This window comes from Mixophyes fleayi, chromosome 12 (assembly GCF_038048845.1).
Source record: "Mixophyes fleayi isolate aMixFle1 chromosome 12, aMixFle1.hap1, whole genome shotgun sequence".
Taxonomy (NCBI): Eukaryota; Metazoa; Chordata; class Amphibia; order Anura; family Limnodynastidae; genus Mixophyes; species Mixophyes fleayi.
Genome location: NC_134413.1, coordinates 8,340,377 through 8,364,610, shown reverse-complemented (window position 1 = coordinate 8,364,610; position 24,234 = coordinate 8,340,377). Strand labels below are relative to the sequence as shown.

The following is a 24,234-nucleotide window of genomic DNA, read 5'->3' as shown; positions in this document are numbered from 1 at the left end:
AAGACCGACTAAAGTATTTTCACTTGCTTTCCTAGGTTGGGCGTAAGCCACCCAATTCCAGTGGATCTAGTAAGGTAGAAGTTAGACAGGACCTTTATTTATAAAAGAGGGACATAGTAGATGAAACACAAGTCAGGTCTTTCCTCTTAGTCCCCTCTCGGATTAACCAGATATTTCCATCGTCCCACCATCTAATCTTGTTTCTATGCAGTGCACGGTCAACACAAGATTACACAAGTACACCCTACTCTAAATATCCTGGACCAGCTACTCTATCATCCATAATATCTAGGGAATCCTTGTGGTTTTTTTATTATGATTTTGTTTACTAAAACAAAAAATAAAACAAAAATAATAAAGTGTCACGGCTTAAGGTATTATTTCTTTCTTAGTATTTATTGTCTATTTTTTTTTGAAGAAGTTTCTTTTTTTTATTTTAATCTTTTTTATGTTTGGCATTTTGATCTTTTTTAACTTCGGTATTTTGATTTTTTTCACCTTCAGTTGTGTCAGTTTTGCTGTCTTCAGTTTCAGCTGTTTGGCCTGAAGCTTTAGTTTCTGTGACTTTTCCTTTATGTCGGTCACGGTTTGTTTTGCCTTCTTCACTGCAGCCTTTTTCTTTCCTTTATATTTCGTCTCTCCCTCAGCAGTCCCATTTGCCTTTGGCTTCCCTTTAAATTTATCTTTAATCTGTTGTTTCTTTTCCTTAATTTGCCTTGCAACTTTATCTTTAACTTCCTTCTTTTTGTTTAGTTCTTCCTTAAATTTTCCTCTCAACTTCTCCATTTTTCCAGCCTTCTCCAGGTTCTTCTCCGTTTTTATATTCTTTCTCTCTCTTATTTCCCTTCTATCTTCCTGATAAACTTTGTCTTGCTCAGTTTCCTCTTTGGTATTTGCTATTTTGTTTGTTGTAGTTGCATCATCTCCTCTTCCAGATATCGGTGTATTAAGGAGGTGCCTTATTCCCTTCCTCTCTTCAGGAACGACCCCATTATCCTCTCCATTGTTTCCATCATCCTCACTATCTCTGATGTTTCCTAATTTTCCGACATTAGTTTCTAAGATATCAAATAGAAACAGATAGTAAGAAGTAACAAAAGGGTATTAATATAACAGGTATTGATATAACAGGTATTGATATATTACTTATCATTTAATGCCTGTATTATAGACATTGAAAAAAATCATGAGAAGATGTAAGTTCAGAATACCAAAAACCAGGGGCGGACCTAGATATAATTTTTAGGGGGGCGATTATGCATAATCACGCCCCTCCTTCATTCTTTCATTCTGATTGGCTGGCCCCGGAAAACCCTGCCCACCACCCGTAATTGGCCCCGCCCCCTCCACCCGTTTTGATCGTCATCTTGGATCCAAATTTAAAGGACTTGTGCTGCTATGGGGGTGGGGGGCGATTGCCCCGATCGCCTCCCCCCTACATCTGCCACTGGCAAAAACATGGAATATTCTAGAGCTAGTTATGGAAACCTTGGAAATGTTTTTTGTTTTTTTATGTTTATGGTTTTTAATATAAAGCGGATTGTCATTTTTGTCAGTGATATAAAAACAATATTTTTACATCCAATTTACTGACTTGTAAACAGTGGGGACTGTGATTTAGAGTTGGACAAAAGTCCATTTGCGCTATGTAAAAACACGTTTTTCTGTGCTGCGAATGCAGGGTCCAGAAGACGTAGTGTAAAGATGTTTTGATGGGTGATGACAGCACCAGTAAGTACAGTGAGTCTGATTCATTAAGTAAACAATGTAAAAAAATGAGTAAGTTTTCTCCTGGACAAAACCATGTTACAATGCAAGGGGTGCAAATTAGTTTATTATTTTGCACATAAGTTAAATACTGGCTGTTCTTTTAATGCAGCACACAAATACTTGATAGCTTATATTTACACTGAAATTTAAAGTTGATCTAGTGCATGCCCTATCCCAACTATAAATCTGTCCCCACATTTTAAATTTACCCCCCCCCCCTCCAATGTAACATGGTTTTGTCTAGGTGTAAAGTTACTAATTTTTATTTGCTTTCCTTTCCTTAATGAATCAGGCCCAGTATCTTAAATTGTTTCTGTTTATAAACAATTTTTTTTCCCTAAAGGAAGCAGCTCAAACAAGTTCAGTTTCAATTTCAGAGCAACTGTTCTCAACATTTTATATCGCACACAATGGAGACGTCATTGACGTTAATTATATTAACCATAGAGAATAATGTGTATCAAATGACCACACTGTACAGTGAGTTCCCCAATCTTCCAATAAAAATGACATTAACAAAAATACTTCTTTAACAGTAATACTCTCTTAATACATCTAGAAAAAAATAATAATATCTTATTGTGTCCTTATTATTTTTTATATTTATCATATATCTGGAGACCTTATACACATCTGATCATGCAGATGTTATCCTTTGCTGTTTATTTGGTGTATGTAAAGTTTACAGCTCTGGTCCAAATATATTTTCAATGCACAAAGGGGGGAATTCAAAGTAACGTGGCCTGCGCCCTATTACCGGTAGTACGGTAATTTTTAACGCCGATCTTTGCTACGAGCTGCAAGCAGAAATCTAGGTGAAAATTACTGTATTACCGGTAATAGAGTGCAGGCCGCATAACTTTCGCCAGTAAAGCGGCCAATTGTATTCCTCCAAAGACACCCAAACAGAATCATTCTCACTTGTGTATAACACACGTCTCATACCAGACAGTGTAGCAGAAACATATCCAAATCTCCTTTATGGCAGCGTGAACAACTTTCAACGAAGCCCTGGGCTTGTTGTCTTTACTTGGTTAAAAACTAAAGACATTTAAATGAAAGAAAAAAAGACCCCCCCCCCCCCCCACTAAAAAAGTAAGTGGTCCCACAGCCTGGGATATAAGCTGCGGTTCCGAAAAGACGCCGATTCTCAGCGGTTTGCCGTAATTTTTAAAATGACAATTTTATTAAAGATAAAGCCCATTGGGTTTGTTTTTTATAAAATCGTATTAAAAACATTACGGCAAACCGCCGCTTCATTAATAAACCCATTAATTACACAGTTTCCAGTAAACCTTCCTAGTCTGCTCTATTTCAGCAATAACATCATTGAGACCAGAGGACATTTCTCTGTCCTGTGGAAGAAGCATTGGTATACATAGCTAAATAAAAATATAATTATTATTACCTAGTTCAGGGAGGTTTACAGATTGCAACTCCCCGTCTTCAAAGTGTGGCTTAAATTTTCTTGTACCAGCCCACAGCTCTTCCTCCGTGGTTAGAAATTGCTTTTTGTACTTTGTGCTGGATTAAAAAATAATGAGAAACTGTCAGTTGATAAACACGTCTGGCACCTAATGTAGATTGTAATTTGTAGCAAACTGCAGTGCAGGAGCACAAGGAGGAGCCTCGCTAAGATGTCAGCGGGCAGGACCGTTCCTTCCATGAGGTGAGGTGCGACCTTCGCCTTAGATGGCCTCCGGGCCCTCAACACGCCTCCTCTCACCTCTCTCACTCCTGCAGTGACCGGAGGGTAATTGGGGGATAAGAGGGGAGACAGCCAACAAGCCCTGTTTTAAGTGGCAGGATGCCCCTCTCAGAGGCAGGGTATTGGGGTACAAGATACAGAGGGCGGCATATGGTACTATAGTCCAGTTTATAGCACTATAGCAGCACGGTGGCTCAGTGGTTATCACTTCTGCCTCTCAGCACTGGGGTCATGAGTTCAATTGCCGACCATGGCCTTATCTGTGTGGAATTATTATGTTCTCCCCGTGTTTGCGTGGGTTTCCTCCGGGTGTTCCGGTTTCCTCCCACACTCCAAAAACATACTAGTAGCTTAATTGTCTGCAATCAAATTGACCCTAGTCTGTCTGTGTGCGTGTGTGTGTGTGTGTGTGTGTGTGTGTATGTTAGGGAATTTAGACTGTAAGCTCCTATGGGGCAGGGACTGATGCGAGTGAGTTCTCTGTACAGCGATGCGGAAATAGTAGCGCTATATAAATAGCTGATGATGATGATGATCATCATATTGTGGCACAAGGAACAAAAGAGCAACAAAGAGGTGATTAACCAGTCTACACATGTTATGATTTTGTTTGGAGAAAAATTGGTCATCAACTTGACCAATCACTGAGTGTGGAGTTGTCAAACTGAATCTAAATTCAATCCAATTGGATTAGGCTTTGCGTATAAATTGTGTGCAGACGTCTGAGCATAACTGCCATAAGCTCCCATGTAACCCATAATCGTCCAATACCTCTCACCATAGAGATCAAAAATGCCCTCCGCTCCCAAATGTTTTAATCTTATCATACTAACCCCTTGGGGGATCTTATAAAGAGGTTCTAGTGGGAAAAATTTGGTACAAGATGTCACAAACGAAAAGGAAACGGCCTTTCTGCGGTACCTAGGAACTTTATCCTGTTCATAGATGGCCCCCTTGTTTGTTTCTCTTTTCTACAACACCCCGATTTTCCCCCAAAGCCCTCCTGTCGTTATTATAGAGGTGTGATAATCTCCCCATGCTGTGAGAGAGAGAGCAGACAAAACGGGAGCAGTAACAAACTCCTAATTTGTATTACAGTCTGACCAGAGCAAGAACAGAAATCTTAGTGTAGGAGATAAGATATTGGAGGCAGGTTTTTGTACATTGAACCTATTTTTATGAACATGCAGCCTACCAATTCATTGATGACATCATAGGATTGATATTCTGCATTCTTATGAATAGTTGTTAAGCCCACAAAATGGTTTCTTCCACCGTGTGTAGGTGACAAGTTCACTTTAAGTAAAGAAGATCTATGAGGTTAGCGTGTCTTTAACAAGTGAGATAATATGTGGACAGTAGTAGTAACTTACTAGACACGTATGAACAGCCACAATCCTCCCGCCAGTGCGATAAACATGAAGCAAGTTCCGGCCACCATCACTTTCGACAAAACTGGGCGACGTGGAATCACTGTTCAGGGAGGAAAGAAGTGTTCCGGGTGAGAGAGACAAATGATAAACTTTCAGATGTGTACGGAGAAAATAGATAGAGGAAAATGTAACATTTATAGAGACAATTAAGGAAGCATGGTGGCTCAGTGGTTAGCACTTCTGCCTCACAGCGCTGGGGTAATGAGTTCGATTCCTGACCATGATCTTATCTGTGTGGAGTTTGTATGTTCTCCCCGTGTTTGTGTGGGTTTCCTCCGGGTGCTCCGTTTTGCTCCGTTTTGCTCCCACACTCCAAAAACCTACTGGTAGGTTAATTGGCTGCTATCAAAATTGACTCCTGTCTGTCTGTGTGTGTGTGTGTGTATGTTAGGGAATTTAGACTGTAAGCTCCAATGGGTCAGTGACTGATGTGAGTGAGTTCTCTGTACAGCGCTGCGGAATCAGTGGCGCTATATAAATAAATGGTGATGATGATGATTACAATTGTTATCTGTAAGATTGGGGTTTGTGTAAGTGTGACTACATATAATGTGATATTGCAGCTGATATCGGGCAATTGTCCTGATGCCACATCATGTGTAGACTGGAAACACCTGAAATACCCGATAAGGATCCTATTGGGCATGTAAAGTCACTTTGCTAAGAAATCTCAATGGAGCGAGAGATTAATGGCAGAATCATGTCCAGTTAATTTGCTGAACAATAATCTGGCTTGACCTGTTCCGTGCGTAAAAAACAATGACATGTGGCGGTTTAGAAGGTCCTGCCAGTTTGACGGTCGGAGGCGGCAACTGAAATTGCGCCTTTCTCATCTCTTACACAAACTATAGTAATTATTTAGATTTAAATCGTGTACACTTAAGGAGACAAATAATCTCATTTTAAAATACCATTATATGAGGCTTGGTCCAGAACAAGAAATAAAACAATTACTGCACCTTTATCCCAGGACCTCTTCGCTAAGGGATGCGCATAGGTAGCCGCTGTAGATGCTTTAAAAATAAACAGAAACATATTTATATCAAGCGGTCACTTAAATGGAACTACACACACTAAAACATAATATAGGAACGAGTTCTGAAACAAGATCTTAATGAGTGACAACTGCAAGGAAAGAGCCGCTCGTGAAGGAGAACAGGAGGGTGATGGCAGATTGCAGAAAGTTATTTCACAAATTTAGACTTCATCGTCATCATCATCATTTATTTATATAGCGCCAGCATATTCCGTAGTGCTTTACAATTGGGAACAAACACAGTAATAAAACAATACTGGGTAATACATACATACAGAGAGGTAAGTGTGCCATGCCCGCAAGCTAACAATCCTATAGACTTACCATTTGGTTGAAGGAAATCTGGATCAGACGTTTTCTCATCTGAAAATAAAAATTCATTGAATTTAAACACTATTAAGCACATTTCATTTATGTATTAAGAAGAATAGAAAGGTTGAAATGAACACTTTGAAGCGTATTTTTTTATTTTTCCCACCATTTGCATTTCCATCTCAGCCCACAAACCCACAACTGGTTGCACAGATCATTTACATAGGGACAGTTCCACTTACCAAAGCAGAAAGTGGGCGTGTCCCTTGTCATGCGCTCAGTGGGCACAAAGCAGAAAGTGGGCGTGTCCCTTGTCATGCTCTTAGTGGGCACAAAGCAGAAAGTGGGCGTGTCCCTTGTCATGCGCTCAGTGGGCACAAAGCAGAAAGTGGGCGTATCCCATGTCCTACTCTCAGTGGGCACAAAGCAGAAAGTGGGTGTGTCCCTTGTCATGCACTCAGTGGGCACAAAGCAGAAAATGGGTGTGTCCATTCTCATCCGCTCAGTGAGCACACAAGATGTAATTGAACAAGGCAAAATAAAACACAGCACGGTGGAATTTTTGTAGCCTGTAAATTTGACCCAGAGGCCAAGCAAAGTATCTTAATTCTTTTGTGTTTTCTGGTAGATTAAGGCACTTTCTAAATAAGGAAATACTAGAGTGCTAGGCAGAGGCGCATTTACACAAAATTAAATGTACTGCTCATAAATATTTGCCTAGGGAGAGTAAAAACAAATATTACTTGGGTAAAACACAACCTGGTACCACACAAAACTGCAAAAAAAAATTAAAATTAAAATAGGGATTAGCTTTGGTGATTTCCATAATGTAACAAAATATTTAAAATAAAGTATTTAAAAAAACACAGAAATACAAACACATAAACAATATTATATAGAACATATAACTTTTATATATGTTGTATTTTTTTACTTAAATGAATAAAGAGTGTGTTTCCTATTTTAACAATTAAATACAATTTATTGCCTTTATTCCGGTAACGCTATAATGAGATGGTGTTTCCAGAACAGGAACTGTCACAGTACTTGTATTGCCGCAATACCTAATTAAATAAACCTGTGGCAGAGACACTTAGCGCCGGCGGGTTAAACCAGTGATAGATGGGCTCTTTATCCTTTGATTAATAGGCCCCTAATCCTAAATAGTTTGGTTTAGTAATCTTTAGTAAAAGAAATTCATACAAATAAACATCCGTTTACCGTCTCCTGTTCTAAATGGACGTTCGTCGGTCCAGAAGATGAGCACAGTCGCCAATATGACTATTTTGAAAAGTATAAACGCCATTTGACAACGGGTTTTTTTGGTGGGTGGTAACGCTTCATCTTCCTCTAGTTATCTGACACTCACATCATGACTCAGTTGAATAGAACTCGCTGGCAACAATGTATCACATTCTAGAATCTGTGATGTAATAATGACTTACAGCATGTAGCTGGCTAGTTTCAATTAGCTTCAATATATTTATTTGTTTTGTTCTAAAACGGCTGACAGAACTGAAAACATGTTTCACATCCATGTTCAAAATAATAGTCCAAAGCACACTGTACCATTGCCATTCAAATAAACAATAATGTACCCACATTATAGAACAGTAATGTTTGTCTAGTAGACACAAGTACTTTACAGAATCATATAACAGACAGTATATAAACAGACTCTAACATGGTATAGTAGTAAAGTAAATGGGAGTATAGTGAGGCTTTATAGGACAAGAAGGGGGTACATATTAAGACTGAAGGGGTATTAAGGGAGTGACAACTGTTTTTAATGTCAAATAAATTAAGACAACAGTGATTGTGTAAATTGTTAAACAGGAATATTAACCTGACTACATTCATACCATATTCTTTTAAATTTGCTGGTATTATTTTTAATGCAGCTGGTGGTTAATTCCATTAAACCAATAAACCATATTCTGTTCCTGACCGCTGATACGGAGGGTGATGTATGATACTTTTGTCTCTTGGCTCTGTTACAACGAGCTGCATTAATTCTATGCATAATTTATTTACCCATTGTGTCGTCCAAGGATTCAACACGTTTAACAACTATACGTGGCAGGTTCTAAGGGTAAGATTGTCGCACTGATATTGTCTATGGTTATTTATTCCCAGAAGTCATTATTGGACTGTCCCACAACATATGGAGAAAAGCACCTGGATGACCACATATATTATTATATCAGTCCCAGGAAAACCGAGGAAAACATGCAGCTTTTCATACTGGAAGATATTTTGCACTTGTGTGATTTTCAGAAGCTGTGATTAAAGTGATGTAAATTCTGCACGCTGTTAAAAGAGTTCAACTGCATTTAAACCGGATTAAAAATTCAGTAGAGAGGCGGATTAATTACATAAAATAAGATAAAATATATAACTTTGAAAGTAAAGGGTGTGACAGGACCAGCCCCTACAGCAGCTCGCAACAACCAGATTGGACTCGTCATCAGTGGGCAAATCAGGATCGGAATCGGGATCGGTACCCATTCCGGAAGGAATGGTTGCCGAATTGAGAAACTGTCCAAACCTAGCACAACCTTGTCCACTTGAAAACCACCGAGCACTGGTACACTGTGAGGGGAGAACCATCACCATGCACCAGCCACAGGACCAACAAATTCATTGACAATTGCAATTGGGCATACAGAGAAACCAACCCTGGGCGCTAACATGACCCAGCATCCCCTACCCAGCTGGTCTGATATGGACCTCCTCACTATACAGCTGACCGAGGAGTGCGCAAGCACCACGTGCAGCATGAGCATACCCGAGGCCAGAGCGGACCCGGAAGAGACAATCACTTCGCTCACCCAAAAATCCTTGCAGTACAATATCACAAGGCAGCGCAAACTAATGAACTCTCATATGCATTGCGGTTGCCAGCAAATCCAGGGAGCTAATATGGGGAGCTGTAGTGAAAACAGGTGGAAATCCCTGGTATAAGGAGTAAACCCTAACATGTGTAAAGTGTAAATACTGTACACCAAACAATATAAATGTGTGATACCCAGAAACTGTTGGGCGCTAGTACCCAGTGGACCAGGACTGTCTCACAGCATGATACAGGAAAGACTTGAGGACCCAGCATAGTCCAGTCTGTGAGGGCTGCTGGAAGGTTCTGTGTTTTTGTGCGACACAAAAAAAATTATAAGACTGTAGAGACAGTTATTCAAGGAAGCAGAGTAACAGAGAGAGGGCTGAGGAAGAAGAAAATAGAGAAAAACAGATAAAAAGACAGCTAAAGAACTGGAGTGACAGCCATAGTGAACAAAAGTGGTGAGATCACAGTGATAAAGAAATCTGAGATAGACATTAAAAAGTGTGAGAAATATAGCATTGTAAAGAGAAATTGATAAAGAGATAGAAAGAGATATCAGAAGAGGATGAGACAGTGGGATATATTTACCGGTTTGCTAGGGACAATTACTCTGACAGGAAAACCACAAATAGTTTCACGTATTTATCAGAATATCAGTATTATTTATGCCCCCAATTTGTAATAAGACATGTACTGAACATTTGGCTGAAAGTTATGTTTAAACACCAGATAAATGTGATGTGTGTCCAGTGACAGAATCTCTTACCTCACAGTCACACAGAAACTCAGAAGTTACCTCAGAGACATCCTCCATGTTGTGGTTGTCACCTCAGAGACATCCTCCATATTGTGGTTGGCAGCCATATTGCCTAGTTACGTTCATTTCCACAAAGACAACTGAATGTTGATATAGAAAGGAAGAGAGTAATTGTTTTATTTGATATGCTCTATGTAGAAATGTAAAAATGTGTTTAAATCCGCTATGCAAATTTCAATAGCTGTTGCCAAAACACTCAGACATTGAATATTGATTTAGATTAAGAATAAATATTTGTAAGCAGCATTGCTTATAACTAGAAAATTGTAATAATATAGTATTTGTTGCTAATCATTATTTGCAACCCAAAATTTTTTTAGTAATATATTGTTCCTAAATAATAAATTTGACATTAGTTAATTTTTGGCGTCCTACTTGTATTGGGGACCCGAGGGTGCTCTGTCCCACTGCCGTGTTGTGAACGAAAGAAAAGCATCCAGAGACCAGGTACGATCCACGCTACACTCTAATAACACCTACCTATAGGAGTGTTACATTTTGGCGTCCACGAACAGGATCGGTCATGGAATCGCAGAAACCCCAGAATGTCACGACAAGTTCAGGCCACGGAGAAGGGTCCGGCCAAGGGCCTTCATCCACGACAACTATGTCACCGATAACAATGCCATACTATTTCGGAGCACCATGGTTTCCAACCTGCTCAGGACATGCACGTATGCCAGGTACCAGCACGTTCCAAGAATTCAAATACAAGTTGCGGTCAATATTTAGATTATACCCGCTCAGCGAAGATCAGGAGGTGGAGTTACTCATCAGGCAGTTAAAGGGCCCTGCCTTGCGGAAAGTTAGATCCTGGTCTGACACACAGCGAGAAACAGTCAAAGGCATCCTTGAGAAAATAGTCAGCATCTTCAACTCACAAACTGTGTCAGAATTAAAAAGTTTGTTTTATGCAAGGAAGCAGCAGTCCCAAGAATCTTTGAGAGAATTCGCCTTGGGCTTACAAAAGTCTGTTTGTGCAATTCAAAACAGTGATCCTCGTGAATTACAACAAGAAGATGAAACACTAACTAATCTCGTCATTGAAGAAGCACATGGAGGAGCGGTGTGTATGCAGCTAAGGATGTGGAGATTCCAGGATCCAGATTGTTCATTCCTGGAATTTAAACAGTCATGAAGATACTGGGAGTCAACCAAAGTTTCGGGACGAAATGCCAAACACAGTTGGAACACCTGGAAAATAGTGTCCCTTGTGACATCAACTATGGAGTCTCACCTGGAGTCTCACCGAAATGGGGAGAACGCTAAGCGACATCAGTCAAGACCAGGCCATGACCAGACACCGAGAGTGGCGCCCCGATCAAGGGAAGGAATATCGTCCAGTGATGAGATGACCCTCGGGAGGATAGAAGGCGATCAACCAACTAGTTTGGCGCCCAAGGAAGGCCCATATGTCAGCGGTGCAAGCAGAGTGGGCATATAGAAAGAAATTGCCAACCAAGCGAGCATGTAAGTGACGAGACCCCGAGGAGGAGGACCGATCCTCGGGAGGAACCATGGCAATAGGTCCATCTGCACAGAAGGAATGGCCTTGTTACTTTGGATAATGCCCCCACCTGAAGGTCCGGATAAAAGGAATAGAACTGTATGCATTGTTGGACACGGGCACCTTCTATTACCCAATTAAAAAACGTTGTCTAATGTAGAGTTATAATATTTCCAAATTGTTGATAATATGCCAAAGGTAGAGTCTCCAGGACACGGGCCTTAGAGGGGTTTTGGGATTTGAATGCTTCAATGATTCCGTTGCCACTTATTGTGATGTTTAGGAAAGGAGTGTGATCTTGAGTTAAAGTTGGGAAGTTAAGATTGTTTAAGAACAAGTCGATTTTTGAGTTGTGTTTATAACAGAACATTGGACCTTTCACACCATATAACATGAGAATATTTTTGAGTTTCTATATTGAACTCTGCTAGATTTTATATTCCCTGTTTTTGAGGACTATGCGTTGGGTGCAATGGAAGGCCCTGTTTTTTTGGAGGGGGATTAAGTTGGATTGCCAGCAGTGTATCTGTTTTATTCTACTTTTATAGTACAATGTTTGGTTTAAACGCCTTGATGTGTGCTCTACTTGTTGTACCAGCAGGGAACGGATTTCACCTCTTATTTTAGTTGCTTGTTCCTCTATTTTTTAGATTCTTCCTTTTATGTCTGGTTTCAAGCTGTCATAGTTGGGAAGTCAGTGAAAATGTTTTCTGGTTCACTTATTTCTTTCTTTGTGTTGCATAACATTTGTGACCTCTAATTGAGGCTTTGTTGGCTTCCCGGATCAGATAATGGGAGTGGCATTGATGTCAAAATAATGTCAGAGCTTCAAAGATTTTCTCTTGGAAGTCTGGGATTTTGAGAAAGGACTTCTTGTTATTCCATGTCCTTGACGGGTATCGTTTATTTAATTTGGGTGGGGATTGGCGAGTGGTGTGACAAAGTGCACATGTCAATGTGAGTGTTGGGATTCTACTTCTGGTATCGGTTTCTGTTTTCCTGTGTGCGAGAGCTGCTTGTAGATATGGGTTGGGTACTAAATTGCGACTCCCTAAACCCCGACACCAATTACACCTACATGAGAACCCCGATGGAGGGCTTACCGATACTGTGTCCCCCCCGACAGCTTGCTAAAGAGACTACAGAGAAATGCGGCGCATCAAGAGGCCGTCCGGCTGAAATGACGTCAGTAGAGAATGCGACACTGTCATTCCTGCTCTTCCGGTGGTTATTTATGGAGGCGGCGGGTGTACTGGCGTTACAATGGTTTTTTTTAGAAAGCATTGTAGATTGTACCGCCGGTACAACTGCTTCCTCCTTAAATAACCACTGGAAGAGCAGTGGGCTAGGAACTATATCTTGTGCAAATATCTCTTTCAAGAAAATAGATCCGTGAACCATCCATGTGACCTCTGCGATGACATCATTTTGTAAACACACCCACCATTGTAAAAGTTTTTAAATTGGCCTGTAGCCCATTTCATGAGCCTCTCAGTCTGCCAGGGTGATGAAGGGACAGGTAGTTGGTGAACTGATGTACTATACCTATTGTAACTTTGTAACTTAACATGTAAAATAAAGTAAATATCTTTTTATTGCAAAACCTACAATTGGACTGGACAATATTGATTTATTCTAAAAATGAATTTAACAATATAATACAATAATATTATCCCCAAAATATAATGAAAAATAAAATTTGCCCCATAAAAGGTAATTATAAATTAATTTTGCCCCTTAATCAATAATGATTTCCCCCAAAATATATATGTCAATGGTGCTTCCACTAATGGCAAGATGGCTAACACAGCGTGCAGTGTGAGCAATCTTGCCTCTCACATCCTCTTTTGTATTGAACGTTTGGCTGCGGCGGTTTTGCAAACCCCAGCTTAGTAAATCCGGCTGTTTTTAGGTTCAACATTGTTAAAATCGGCATGACGATTGGTAAAGTGGTGGCTTTCTAAACTGTCAATTCTGGTCATTTTAATGGCGGTGTGGCCTTTAGAAAATCTGGCGGCTGTAAAGCTGCCGAAAAATCGGTTGGAAAGTGTCAGTTTCGTCAAACCGCCGTTTAGTAAATCTAGTCCTTGGAGGGAGACCCGCTGGTGCGTAACAGCTTAGACGGAACCCTGTGACGTAATTGACCAGCGTTTAGATGTTAGGGCAGTGACACATATGTATGAAACATCCATGTGTTATAGAGAATCCCTCATACATGAAATATTTCTGAAGCATCTGTTACACCATCTTTTATTGATACCAGAATGCAACTAGCAGGCTGCGATCTTCCCAGCTGGTCAGACATTCTAGAATGCGGAAGTGACTAGAGGCAGCTTGTCGTTGTCCTACGAGCTTTCAATATGCTGAAGGGGGATGAGCTGCGCTCTCTGCCAAAAGTTAAAAGTCTAGATGCAATTGTCCAGCTGGAAGCCTTTCTAAGGCGCACATTTACCTCATGAGTTACACTGTGGATGTCAATGCTGCGCCAGCAAATATAGAGCAATCGTCTTGTTATGCAATTCTCAGGCCGCACATAAAACTGTCGTAGCTCTGGCAGCTATTGGGGGAAAAAATGTGCAGACTGTGACAGCTCGTTCTATCACTACAGAAAAGCTGGGGCTTAAATAGTGGAAAATCAGGATGCAGTTATGTTTCATCCAAGCAGCGTGGTCTAGCTCTGGCAGTACTTATAACCAGCGTACAGAGAGCCATCACTGGTCCTTATCTCCTCTCGTGTCCATTTCATGGCGTGCTTTATATACATACAGGGCCAAATTCATCTTCTGTTATGTGGTGTATTTAATAAATGTGGGTTTAGGGGAGGGATTCATCTCCAGGAAAGCGAGCAACCAGTGAATAGTTGCTATCCCTTTTCCAAACTGGGCCCCAACATTCCAGGATCCGGCTAAGCAGCAACTGAGCTTAAAAAAACCAGCAGCATCGGATACAAGAACAGGTAGCAGAGAGCAGCCTGGTCTAACTGTCTGATTTCAGGGGACGTTCCTGCATGACTTTTACAAGGACACTTATGAGGTTTGTGCAGATTCATATGAAGGTGGAGCAGTATTATGCAACCTTTTGCCCCCCAGTAGTCGTGGCATGCTGGGGGTTGTAGTTCTACAACGGCTGAAAGGAATTCTTTTCTGCTCTGTGAGTGACACAGAGGGAAGGGGCAGATGAACATAGGCCATGTACAGAACGGTGGATGAACGTAGGCCATGTACAGAACGGTGGGGCTGAGCGCGTGTCAAGGCAGATGATACGCTTGTTTTAGCCGTATCAGTTGCTCCAGCTACAGGGCAGGTGTAAGTGCCGACTGATAGTGGTGACTGACACGACATAGTCTGTGTTTGGAAAAGTACACGTATGCGTGCCACTAGCCAACACAGAACATGTGTGTGCAAGCAAGATAGACCATAAACGCACATTGTATGTACAGTACGCATTAAAAGCATCTGGATTTATGAATTGAAAGTAAAAAAAAAAAAATACAAAATATTTTTATTAATAATTATATTGTTAAGACTTGTTCATTTATTTTATAATAGAAATTGGTTTTTATGTGTTTTGCTGTGACCCTATACTGCAGTCTGGTCTGTCTACATGCGGCAAGTAACGTTTAGGCAGAGCATACGCCCTGTGTTACACCCAGATTCAAATCGCAACGCATTTTGAGATACGCTTGGATTTAAATGAGGTCGGGACTACACTCCAGCTCCGAGCACTTTTAAAAAACGCAACTTTCGTGCAAGTTGCTGAATCATGGCCCGTGTTTGTGGATTGTATGAGAACAGAGAGTGACAGAGTTCTATAATTATACTTGGACACGAGGACAGTATGGAGGACTATATGTATATAGGTGGGATAATGCTTGGGGCGTGTATAGGGTAAGTACTGGAACAGTGCCAGGTAATGCCGTGGTAAAGGCATTGTGGCATGGAAGAACCAGTATCTTTCTGTAGTGTGGTGAGACAGGTGTTTCAGTAACATTGCTTGGGATATAACTAACTGGTCGTGTTAATAATAAAGTTTGAACATCGTTCCTCTTCAATTTCCAAACTTAGCTGATGAATCATCTGATATCATAAGCGATGGGACGTAATCTAATCTTCTCCATAGTGACCATGAAAGATATAACCTTAGACTTGTTATCTAAGGCTGGTTTCATTTAACACAAGCAAAAAAATCTTGCTCATCGATGAAACGATGTTGTTCCGATCCTGCAGTGTGTATGTACTCAGGACCGGCAGTGCCCATAGATCTCTACGGTGTGTTCAGAGTCAGGATCTTTTCAGCTGATGGTTATGACAGATGAAGAACACAGATCTGACAGCAAATCTTATGAAAAGTGTATAGTGTGTACACAGGAAAAGGCTGCTGATTGGGACTTTTTTTTATTTGTTTTTTTTTAGTCGCTGGTAAAATCATTAATGACATTGCATTTGGATCATTTTTTTTCCGTAGTGTGTACCCAGCCTTAGAGGGGCCTTTACTAAGAGATTCCAAAACGAACATTCACTCATTCATTTCATCTACCACCATTCCGAAGTTCACAAAAACAGGAACAGGATCTCTACATATTGTTCAGCAATCCCCCATATTTCTATTAACACCCATTTCACTTACTAGAAACATACAATAAGCGGACACTGGACCAACACGCTAAGTCTAGCGAAGGCTCGAGATACTTGGCTGGATTTCGGCAACCACCAGTCAGACATTTGAAAGGGGGTCTGTTCCCTGACCTGAAATATTGTTTAACCTGTATTTCCATCCTGAAAACTGAGTATTGCGCAGGAGAGTAAACATATTATTTGGGGCTTTAGACAGCACAAAGAGTAGAGGTCTTTGCTTCCCCACACAATGTCTGTGCTTTGTTTTTTGAATTTCAGTGCCCAATATTTTTTTATTCTTGAAAAAAAAATGTTACGTAGTAATTTAGCTGGTCAGGAAAATTCCCAAAATGTAACAAGAACTTAACCTGAAAATATATCTGACCTGCAATGCAAAACATTACATAGCAGCGATGACCTACTCAGCCATATTGTGGTCTAATCAAATATTCATCGCAGTTTATTCATTCAATAGGAACATTTTCTTGTTAACTATGTTTTTTTGTAGTTGCAGGATACTAATAGGCTACAATTTCTCTTTATTAACAGAATGCGTTATAACCACAATAGACTTGCAATATTTTGGATACAAAGCTATCCTTCTGTGCCTAGCTGTCAACTTTAATTTACTCACTCAGTCGCCATACCTCCCGACAGTCTCTACTCTGAGATGATTGTCTGGATTCGTGGACCCCTGTAAGGGGTGTGTCTTGATGATAAAATGGGATTGGTTTGGGCTGAACATGGGAGGAGCACCCCTCTTTTTGAGAGGTGTTTTGTTTTGGTTTACAACTATCTTCCTTACCAAGCACAAATTCTGCACCTACCCAAACTGGTTGCAGTGTTTTTAGTTAATGATGATTGTCAAATAATTGGTTCGGATTCATCTATGTAAACCTGGGTACACATCGATGTAATTATCCTGCAGATCAGACGATTCACGACCGTTTAATCAGATATCACAGTGTGTACGCTCCCACAATCATGTTTATCATACCAAAACACATCATATCTGTTGATTTGGTTTTATAAACTTCCTAAAAAAATCACCAGCAACGATAGACGATGTCAGGCAAATGTGGCAGTGTGCACGCACTCAGGACCAGCAGTGTAGGCAGATATATGTACAGAGTCAGGATCTTTTCAGCAGATGGTTATGAGAGATGAAGATCACAGATCTGAAAGTAAATCTTGTTGGTGTTTACACATGAATCTGCATGATCATCAGGACTTTCAGTCATTGGTGAAATCCTTACAGAAATCGCCTCTGAAGTAAGATTGTATAGGTGTGTACCCATCTTACTCAAAATACAGGAATGTACACGTGAATAGACACCTTTTATGTTCAAATCACCCACAGAATCTACACACTTACCCTCCCACTGAGACACTTGTTCCCAGAACAAACAAAATTCCGATTTCGTAACAAGTCCTAAAGATTTGCCCATGTTTCTAAATTAGGACGGAATCATGTCTGGGCTCTGTTAGTGACGCGTAGAGGCTTCTTGTCTCACTTAAATGAAATGTGTCTGGTCTGATCTCATTGATGTCACATCTTTACCAGGAGACGGATAAAAGTGTCGTCTGTTCTTTCTGCTGTGTACACCCCCTCGGTCTCTACCAGCACTCAATCTAGACAAGTTGTCACCTCAAAGATCCCAGGATCAGAACGAACTATCAGATTGTGTTATTTCATCAACAAAGAGATGATGTTTGATTAACAAATATTTGATGGTGTTTTACAGAGCTAAAGTACCAGCTTATTTAAAGAACAAGCTCTGTACACTGAATACAGAGACTCAGAACAAAAAGTATAGATTGGTCAAGTGTTCCACCTATAGGTCCTGTTGCCGAGTTGGATGTACACAGTTTGCATAACATAAATTATGGAAATTCTCACTGTGCATTCCCATAATGAGCGCAGGTATATGAATGCATGCAGAGGTGCGCGGATCTGACACTTTTGCCTCCGTACGACTGGACAGGATAAATGGGGGAGGGGCGGTCTAACGTAGGCGGAGTCCAGTAAGGGCGTGTTCTCACGCAAATGTGCTTGAGGCAGACCAGGATGGAGACGCATCCTTGTCATCAACATTTATTTATATAGCGCCAGCAGATTCTGTAGCGATTTACAATTGGGAACAAACAGTAATAAAACAATACTGGGTAATACATACAGAGAGGTAAGAGGGCCCAGCTCGCTAGCTTACTATCTATAGGACAATGGTTTGATACACAAGGGTAAGTGCTACATCATAATGAATATTTGTCCAGCTAGAATGCAAAGGTTACAAAGTATTGAGTGGGCTGTGTGATCAGTCACACAACTATATTGGTCAGAGGGTTGTTGTCTTGTGTTAGCTGTGTAGAGGGTGTTTATAGGGTTATCTAGGGCGATTAAGAGGGTGGTAGAGGAATATTATAAACTTGCCTGAAGAGGTGGGTTTTCAGAGAATGCTTGAAGGTTTGAAGACTAGAGGAAAGTCTTACTGTGCGAGGGAGGTAATTCCACAAAGTGGGTGCAGCCCGAAAAATGTCCTGTAACCGGGAATGGGAGGATGTGATGAGAGTGGATGAGAGACGTAGATCTTGTGCAGAACGGAGGTGTCATGTTGGGAGATATTTTGAGACAAGTGAGGAGATGTATGTCGGTGCAATTTTGTTGATGGCCTTGTAGGTTAGTAGAAGAATTTTTTTTTTGGGATTCGTTGAAAAACAGGCAACCAATTTTGCCGCTTAACTGACTATCACGAGCCGCAACTTTTGCATCATGGTTATGAGCGTATGAATGTGTGCTCATGAGGGTGACGGGCGCCAGCACAAGCTAAACGCTTCTGATTGACCGATTGTGAATTCACCGATGAAGCTGGAGCTTTCTGCATTGATCGTGCAGATATTAAAGGTTTTTGTGGGCGACTTTAAAAAAAAACCCAAAAAAAACGTTTTTGCTAAGGAACTATATATCTGCTGCTTTATATCAACATTAATAGTGAATATGTTTTGCTCTGTCAAACAAAATCTTTACAAACTTTTGTTGCGGTTATGATCTGGCTGTGTATGGGGGTTTCTGTGTAACGCCCCCTGCGGGGAAAGACAGGGACAGACGCAACAGAAAATAACTCACCTTGTAAACGATGGTCACCTCCAGTCCGCTTCTGATCTCCCAGCTGCGATCCGATCCCAGCAGATCCGCAGCCACCTCCAATCACGTCCCTCTAAGATAGAGGCAGAGATTACGGCCGTGCCTACCAGGTAAGGGCTGTCCGAGACTACGGCAAAGGACAAGGACACGGTCAGTCCAAGCTCCTTGCCGCCTCCTCACTTTGTTCTTGCCAAGACGCGGGGGACTACAGGCACTGAAGGCCAAGACTAATCCGAGGACTAATCCCGCCTCAAGTGCCTCACACACCTGCCGGTGAGGGCCTAACCGAAAGGGGGAATCGAGCGTGATACTCACCGGGACACTCCCACTTCCGATCCGGTTCTCCTGCACCTTCCCGACTCCTGCGGATGACAAGAACACACAGCCTCCCTCTACGCTCTCCGTGAAACTAAGATGGCACCCACAAACTGGACTAACTACAACGGCGACCCGACCCTAACAACGTTCTAATGGTCGGCAACGCAACTGAGTCAAACACTAGGACTAACTAAATGTGGTGCACTAACGGAACTACTAGTTACACGCTACGGGGAACACCAGCCGGTGTTCACAGCCTAAACCGGAGGGCGGTTCCTAACCCCCTCACCCAGGTCGTACCAAGAAGCTGCCTTCTTGCTATGGAGTCACACACAGGCCCTAAGTACGGGTTCTTTAAGCCCGGCTGAGGCTCAGTAAAACAGCACACTAACCCGCGGGCCGACTGCCGCACGGAACAGCCGATCGAACTGAACCGCCCGACTGCCTGTACTCGGGTATCTCACACGTGTCCCTACGTCCGGAACCACAGGTCCACCTGCACGGAACCGGCCTTGAGGACCCTTGATCAGAACCACGGCCGCCCCTGGAACTGCCTCAAGGTGTGCTGTACTGCCACCAACTCACTCAGCCACCCCCTCTGGGTACCAGTGTGACCCCGGGGACCTAAGGGACAGGGAAACTACATGTGTTCTCCCCTGACTATGTGTATGCTGGTACTTACACTTGTCCCCCACAGCACGGGTTAGCACAGGAAAACCACAGGAAACAAGAGCCTACCTTTAATGGGGGCCTGACGTCTTGCCCCTGGACACAGTTAGAAAGCACACCAAAATACTGTAATGTAAACTACACTCGCCACACAGACAGAATAAATAGATACAGTATACAGTACCTTGCCGCTACTTACCCGAACACACCGCTGCTAGCCAACCAGCAGGTTGCTACAGCACCACGGGAGCCTACGCTCGACCGTACCTCCTAACCACGTGTGCTCACCTCACACAGGACCCCGCCTACTCTCACGAGGCTCCCACGCCTCTACCACACACCACCAGGGCCTTATGCCCTACACACCATGGGTCTCTGCCCAGCTACACACAGAGCCTTCTGCTCTGACTAATGGGCCTCAGCCCCCTCCCTAACTAAGGGCTCTGAGCCCACTCACTAGGGCCTTATGCCCTACTACCTAGGGGTCCTAGCCCCTGCCTGAGGCCTGTGGCCTCCCTAACTAACTGAGGGCCTTGTGCCCTTAATAGCAGATGGGCTACCAGCCCCTAACCAGGCCCTCTGGCCTTCCTATGGCCTCTAGGCCCCTAACTACCTAAGGGCCTTGTGCCCTTGTACCTGGGCTCTCACGCCCCTGTCTGTCTAATAGGGGCTTGTCCCCTTTATATACATATACTAATGGCCTACTGGCCCACTAACACGTTGGGGCCTAGTGCCCAGGTCCCTGGGCCTTGTGCCCCTACTTTATTGTGCCACGGGCCTTGTGCCCGAATGTGCCCACGGGCCTAGTGCCCGAACTTAACGTTGAGTATACTTACCTGCTCTGCGCAGGATACTCAACTTGACACGTCGTCTTCTTCCTTTCTTCTCCGGGTCTTCCAGACCCTCCAACCGGCGGCGCCTCTTCTCCGGTTCGGCGCTGTTGAGGGGTGCTTGGCGGGGGCGCTCTCAGCCCTGACAAGGGCTCCCCGCCGACGATCTCCGCTCCGGCGGCTTGCTTGAAGTCTTCGGGCGGCAGGGTAGCTCACGGCCCTTACAAGGGCCCCCTGCCGCCGCTGCTGCTGCCTCAGTTGCTGGACGTCTGGACGAGACGTCCTCTCTCTTCTCCGCCGACGGACTTCTCACAAAATGGCGCCACCCGGCGACTTATATAGTCGCCGGCGTGACGTCATCCGCCGGCGCGAGCGCTGATTGGCTCGCGTCGGCGCCAATCTTTTGAATGGCCGGGCGCGAGCCGCGATTGGCTCGCGCATCCGGCCGCTGATTGGCCAGCGGGGAAAGATGAGCCCTGATTGGCTCATCCTTCCCCCGCGCACAGGACCTGCAAGAAAGAAGTTATACTCACCGCCGCTGGATCGATGGACGGGTAAGTTCTTCTTCTCTTCTTTCTTGTAGCTGGGCACCATCGGGGACCTCTTCAGCCCCTCCAGGGGCACAGCGCTGCCGGATATCTTCGCCCTCTTCACGGGCACCGGCTCCGGCGTCTTCTGTCCCTCCACATCTGCATAGTTGTCGACGGCTACTTTTACGGGTGGGGTATGGAGTAATGATTACCATTATTCCGACAACACTTACTCCGTTGTGGTGACCCCGTATGGCTCCTTCCCGACCTGGCTCCAAGCCGACCGCTGTGACCGGCGACTGCAAGGGATCGCGACCTATGAAGAATCCGAACAGTCTTGATGATGTCACTGCGGACCAAGACGCTCTTTTCCTTGCTGTTAAGGTGGAAATGTTAGTATGCGGGCATAGACAATGTACAACGCTAAGCAAAGTACATTTATTTATTTTCATATCTATAGCCCCCTGTCTGTCTGTGTATACATGCCCACAGCCACCGACCTCGGGAGACTCTCATAGTTCAGTCCTCTTCTCCCAGGATACAGTGAGCAGTTACGTAGACAGGTATCCTGCACACATCGGTTTGATAACACAGGCATAGTAGTGCAGTACAGAACAGCTGACAAATGAATGTGCACCAGACAATCACTTTAAGAGCGTCTTTTCCTCCTGCACAATTCCTGATAATATCACATCATTCAGTTGTCCCCAAAGCCAGGTGACAGATACCTGGTCTAGAGATAGGGACAACTGTGAGCCAGCGGGACTTCTAAGTAGGAGACTATGGGACTATGTAAAGGGATATACCGGTTTTCCAGAGAGAGACGGAGGAGGGAGAGAGAGCGAGCGTTTTGAAGAGGTGGTTCTTGAAAACAGGCAAAACAGAAGTCTGTAACTGCTAAGAACCGCAGTGAGAAATCATAGGTACAGTCAGCCTGGCAGTGTGCCGAGAAAGAAGGGTGGATGGGCACTCTTGGAGGCATCCCAAGATGAGCTTTGAGGGAGTGGATTTGAGCCCTTACAAAAGGACAGGTAGTTTGTGGAAAGAAATTTGCAACACACACAGATCATCAGCACGGTGGCTTAGTGGTTAGCACAGCTGCCTCACAGCACCGGGGTCATGAGTTCGATTCCCAACCATGGCCTTATCAACGTGAAGTTTTTATGCACTTCCTGTGTTTGCGTGGGTTTCTTCACCAAAACATACTGATAGGTTAATTGTCTGCTAACAAAATTAACCCTAGAGGGTTGTGTTAGGAAATTAGATTGTAAGCTCCGATGGGGCAGGAACTGATGTGACTTACCAATATTATCTGTCCAGAGCTACGGAACTGGCGGCGCTATATAAATAGATAATGACGATCTGAGCCGTTGGCACGGGCCTGGCACTAGGTGTTGCTGCCCTCAGCTCTGCACATGGGGTCCTTTGGGTGGCCTAACTTATTTAGAAGTTCCTCAATCGCACAGGAAGGGGGTCCTAAGGTTTATAACAGGACATTTCTAAAATTGAAAATGCAATTTAGGAACGAAAATGTGATCAATCTTTTGTAAACAAATTTGTTCTACTGAATCCCAAAATGTATATTTGGTGCAAATAACAGGCATGTTCTATGTTAAATAATTTCAGTAACGTTTCACCAACACGCACTGTGCTTGGTGTAATCGTAGAGATGGTTTAGAGGTCATGTGCGCTCAGGATGTTCCTCACACATCCATTTGGCAGAGTGCATCAATCAAGCTGACATTCACCATTTAGCTTAATGCACAGTGTGCAGGAAGCTGCAGATTTCTCTGCAAATGTCCCTACTTAATGTGAAAGAGCAATAATGGCAGCAGGAGACACAGCAGCCCGGCAATTACTGGTAGTGCGCGCAGAATTAACCTCTTCCTGTCTGCTGGGAATGGAAGAGTTCAACGCTACTAAAAAAATAAAAATAATATAATGATATAATATATATAAGACCACCTATAGTTTGTCCTCCAGGCCCACTTGTACCTTATTTCTATAATAGGTTGCATGACAGTCAGTGCAAGCTGAATACATTTGCACCTGTCGATCACAAGAAAAGAAGTAGCTTAATTAAATATTTGGACATTATCAGTACGTCTTTAAGATATTAGAAGGACCCATTTTCCTTTGTCTTGGTTCTTACCCTCTGAAGGGTAAGAACCGAGCTACAATATCAATTTGTCTAAGACAAACAATCCCTGACAGGTTTCATGTTCTATTACATGACGTTGTTTGAAAGTCTTCACTGGCTGTCGCTTCTCTTCAGCTCAGGCTGAGTGTGTTGCTGCTTTGTTACACTCCCATCTGCGTCTCTTTTAGATCACACTTGATTTAGTCACTAATTAGCTGTAATGGTAAATGCAATCTGTATCCAGCAATGCAGGAAGTAAAATATAAAAATATAAACAACAAAATGTCCAAATCTCAGAGGTCATACTACATGCTGGTAACACAACATGCATACGATTTTGTGAATGCAACAATAGGCCCACGCCGCGAACAGTCCTAGCATTACAATTATATTATTATTAAATGAAGTGTGGTGTAGAAGAAGAGATTTTCTTGAAACAGATGTTCGCTCAGGTTAGTCTACAGATCAGACTAGAATCACATGCACAGTAATGTTAGGATTTGGAATCAAATTAACTTTAATTAGGTTTAGATTTTTGTATTTGGCCAAAGAAATTTGAAAGCTAGAATC

At 42.7% G+C, this 24,234-nt stretch overlaps 1 protein-coding gene across 2 annotated transcripts; it reads right to left on the bottom strand.

Annotated features, from left to right (window-relative positions):
• Positions 1-375: 375 nt before the first annotated feature.
• On the bottom strand, positions 376-7,635 carry LOC142108192 (uncharacterized). Of its 2 annotated transcripts, XM_075191818.1 has the most exons (6): positions 7,481-7,634; positions 6,272-6,310; positions 5,871-5,924; positions 4,852-4,951; positions 3,179-3,294; positions 376-1,058 (listed from the first exon to the last, which is right to left on the bottom strand). In XM_075191818.1, exons 1-6 carry the CDS (start codon positions 7,563-7,565, stop codon positions 403-405), a joined length of 1,050 nt encoding a protein of 349 aa, XP_075047919.1. In that variant the 5' UTR covers positions 7,566-7,634; the 3' UTR covers positions 376-402. The 2 variants fall into 2 exon arrangements, with proteins under 2 accessions (XP_075047919.1, XP_075047920.1); XM_075191819.1 differs by lacking the exon at positions 5,871-5,924 and having other exon boundaries at positions 7,481-7,635.
• Between the last annotated feature and the right edge of the window lie 16,599 nt (positions 7,636-24,234).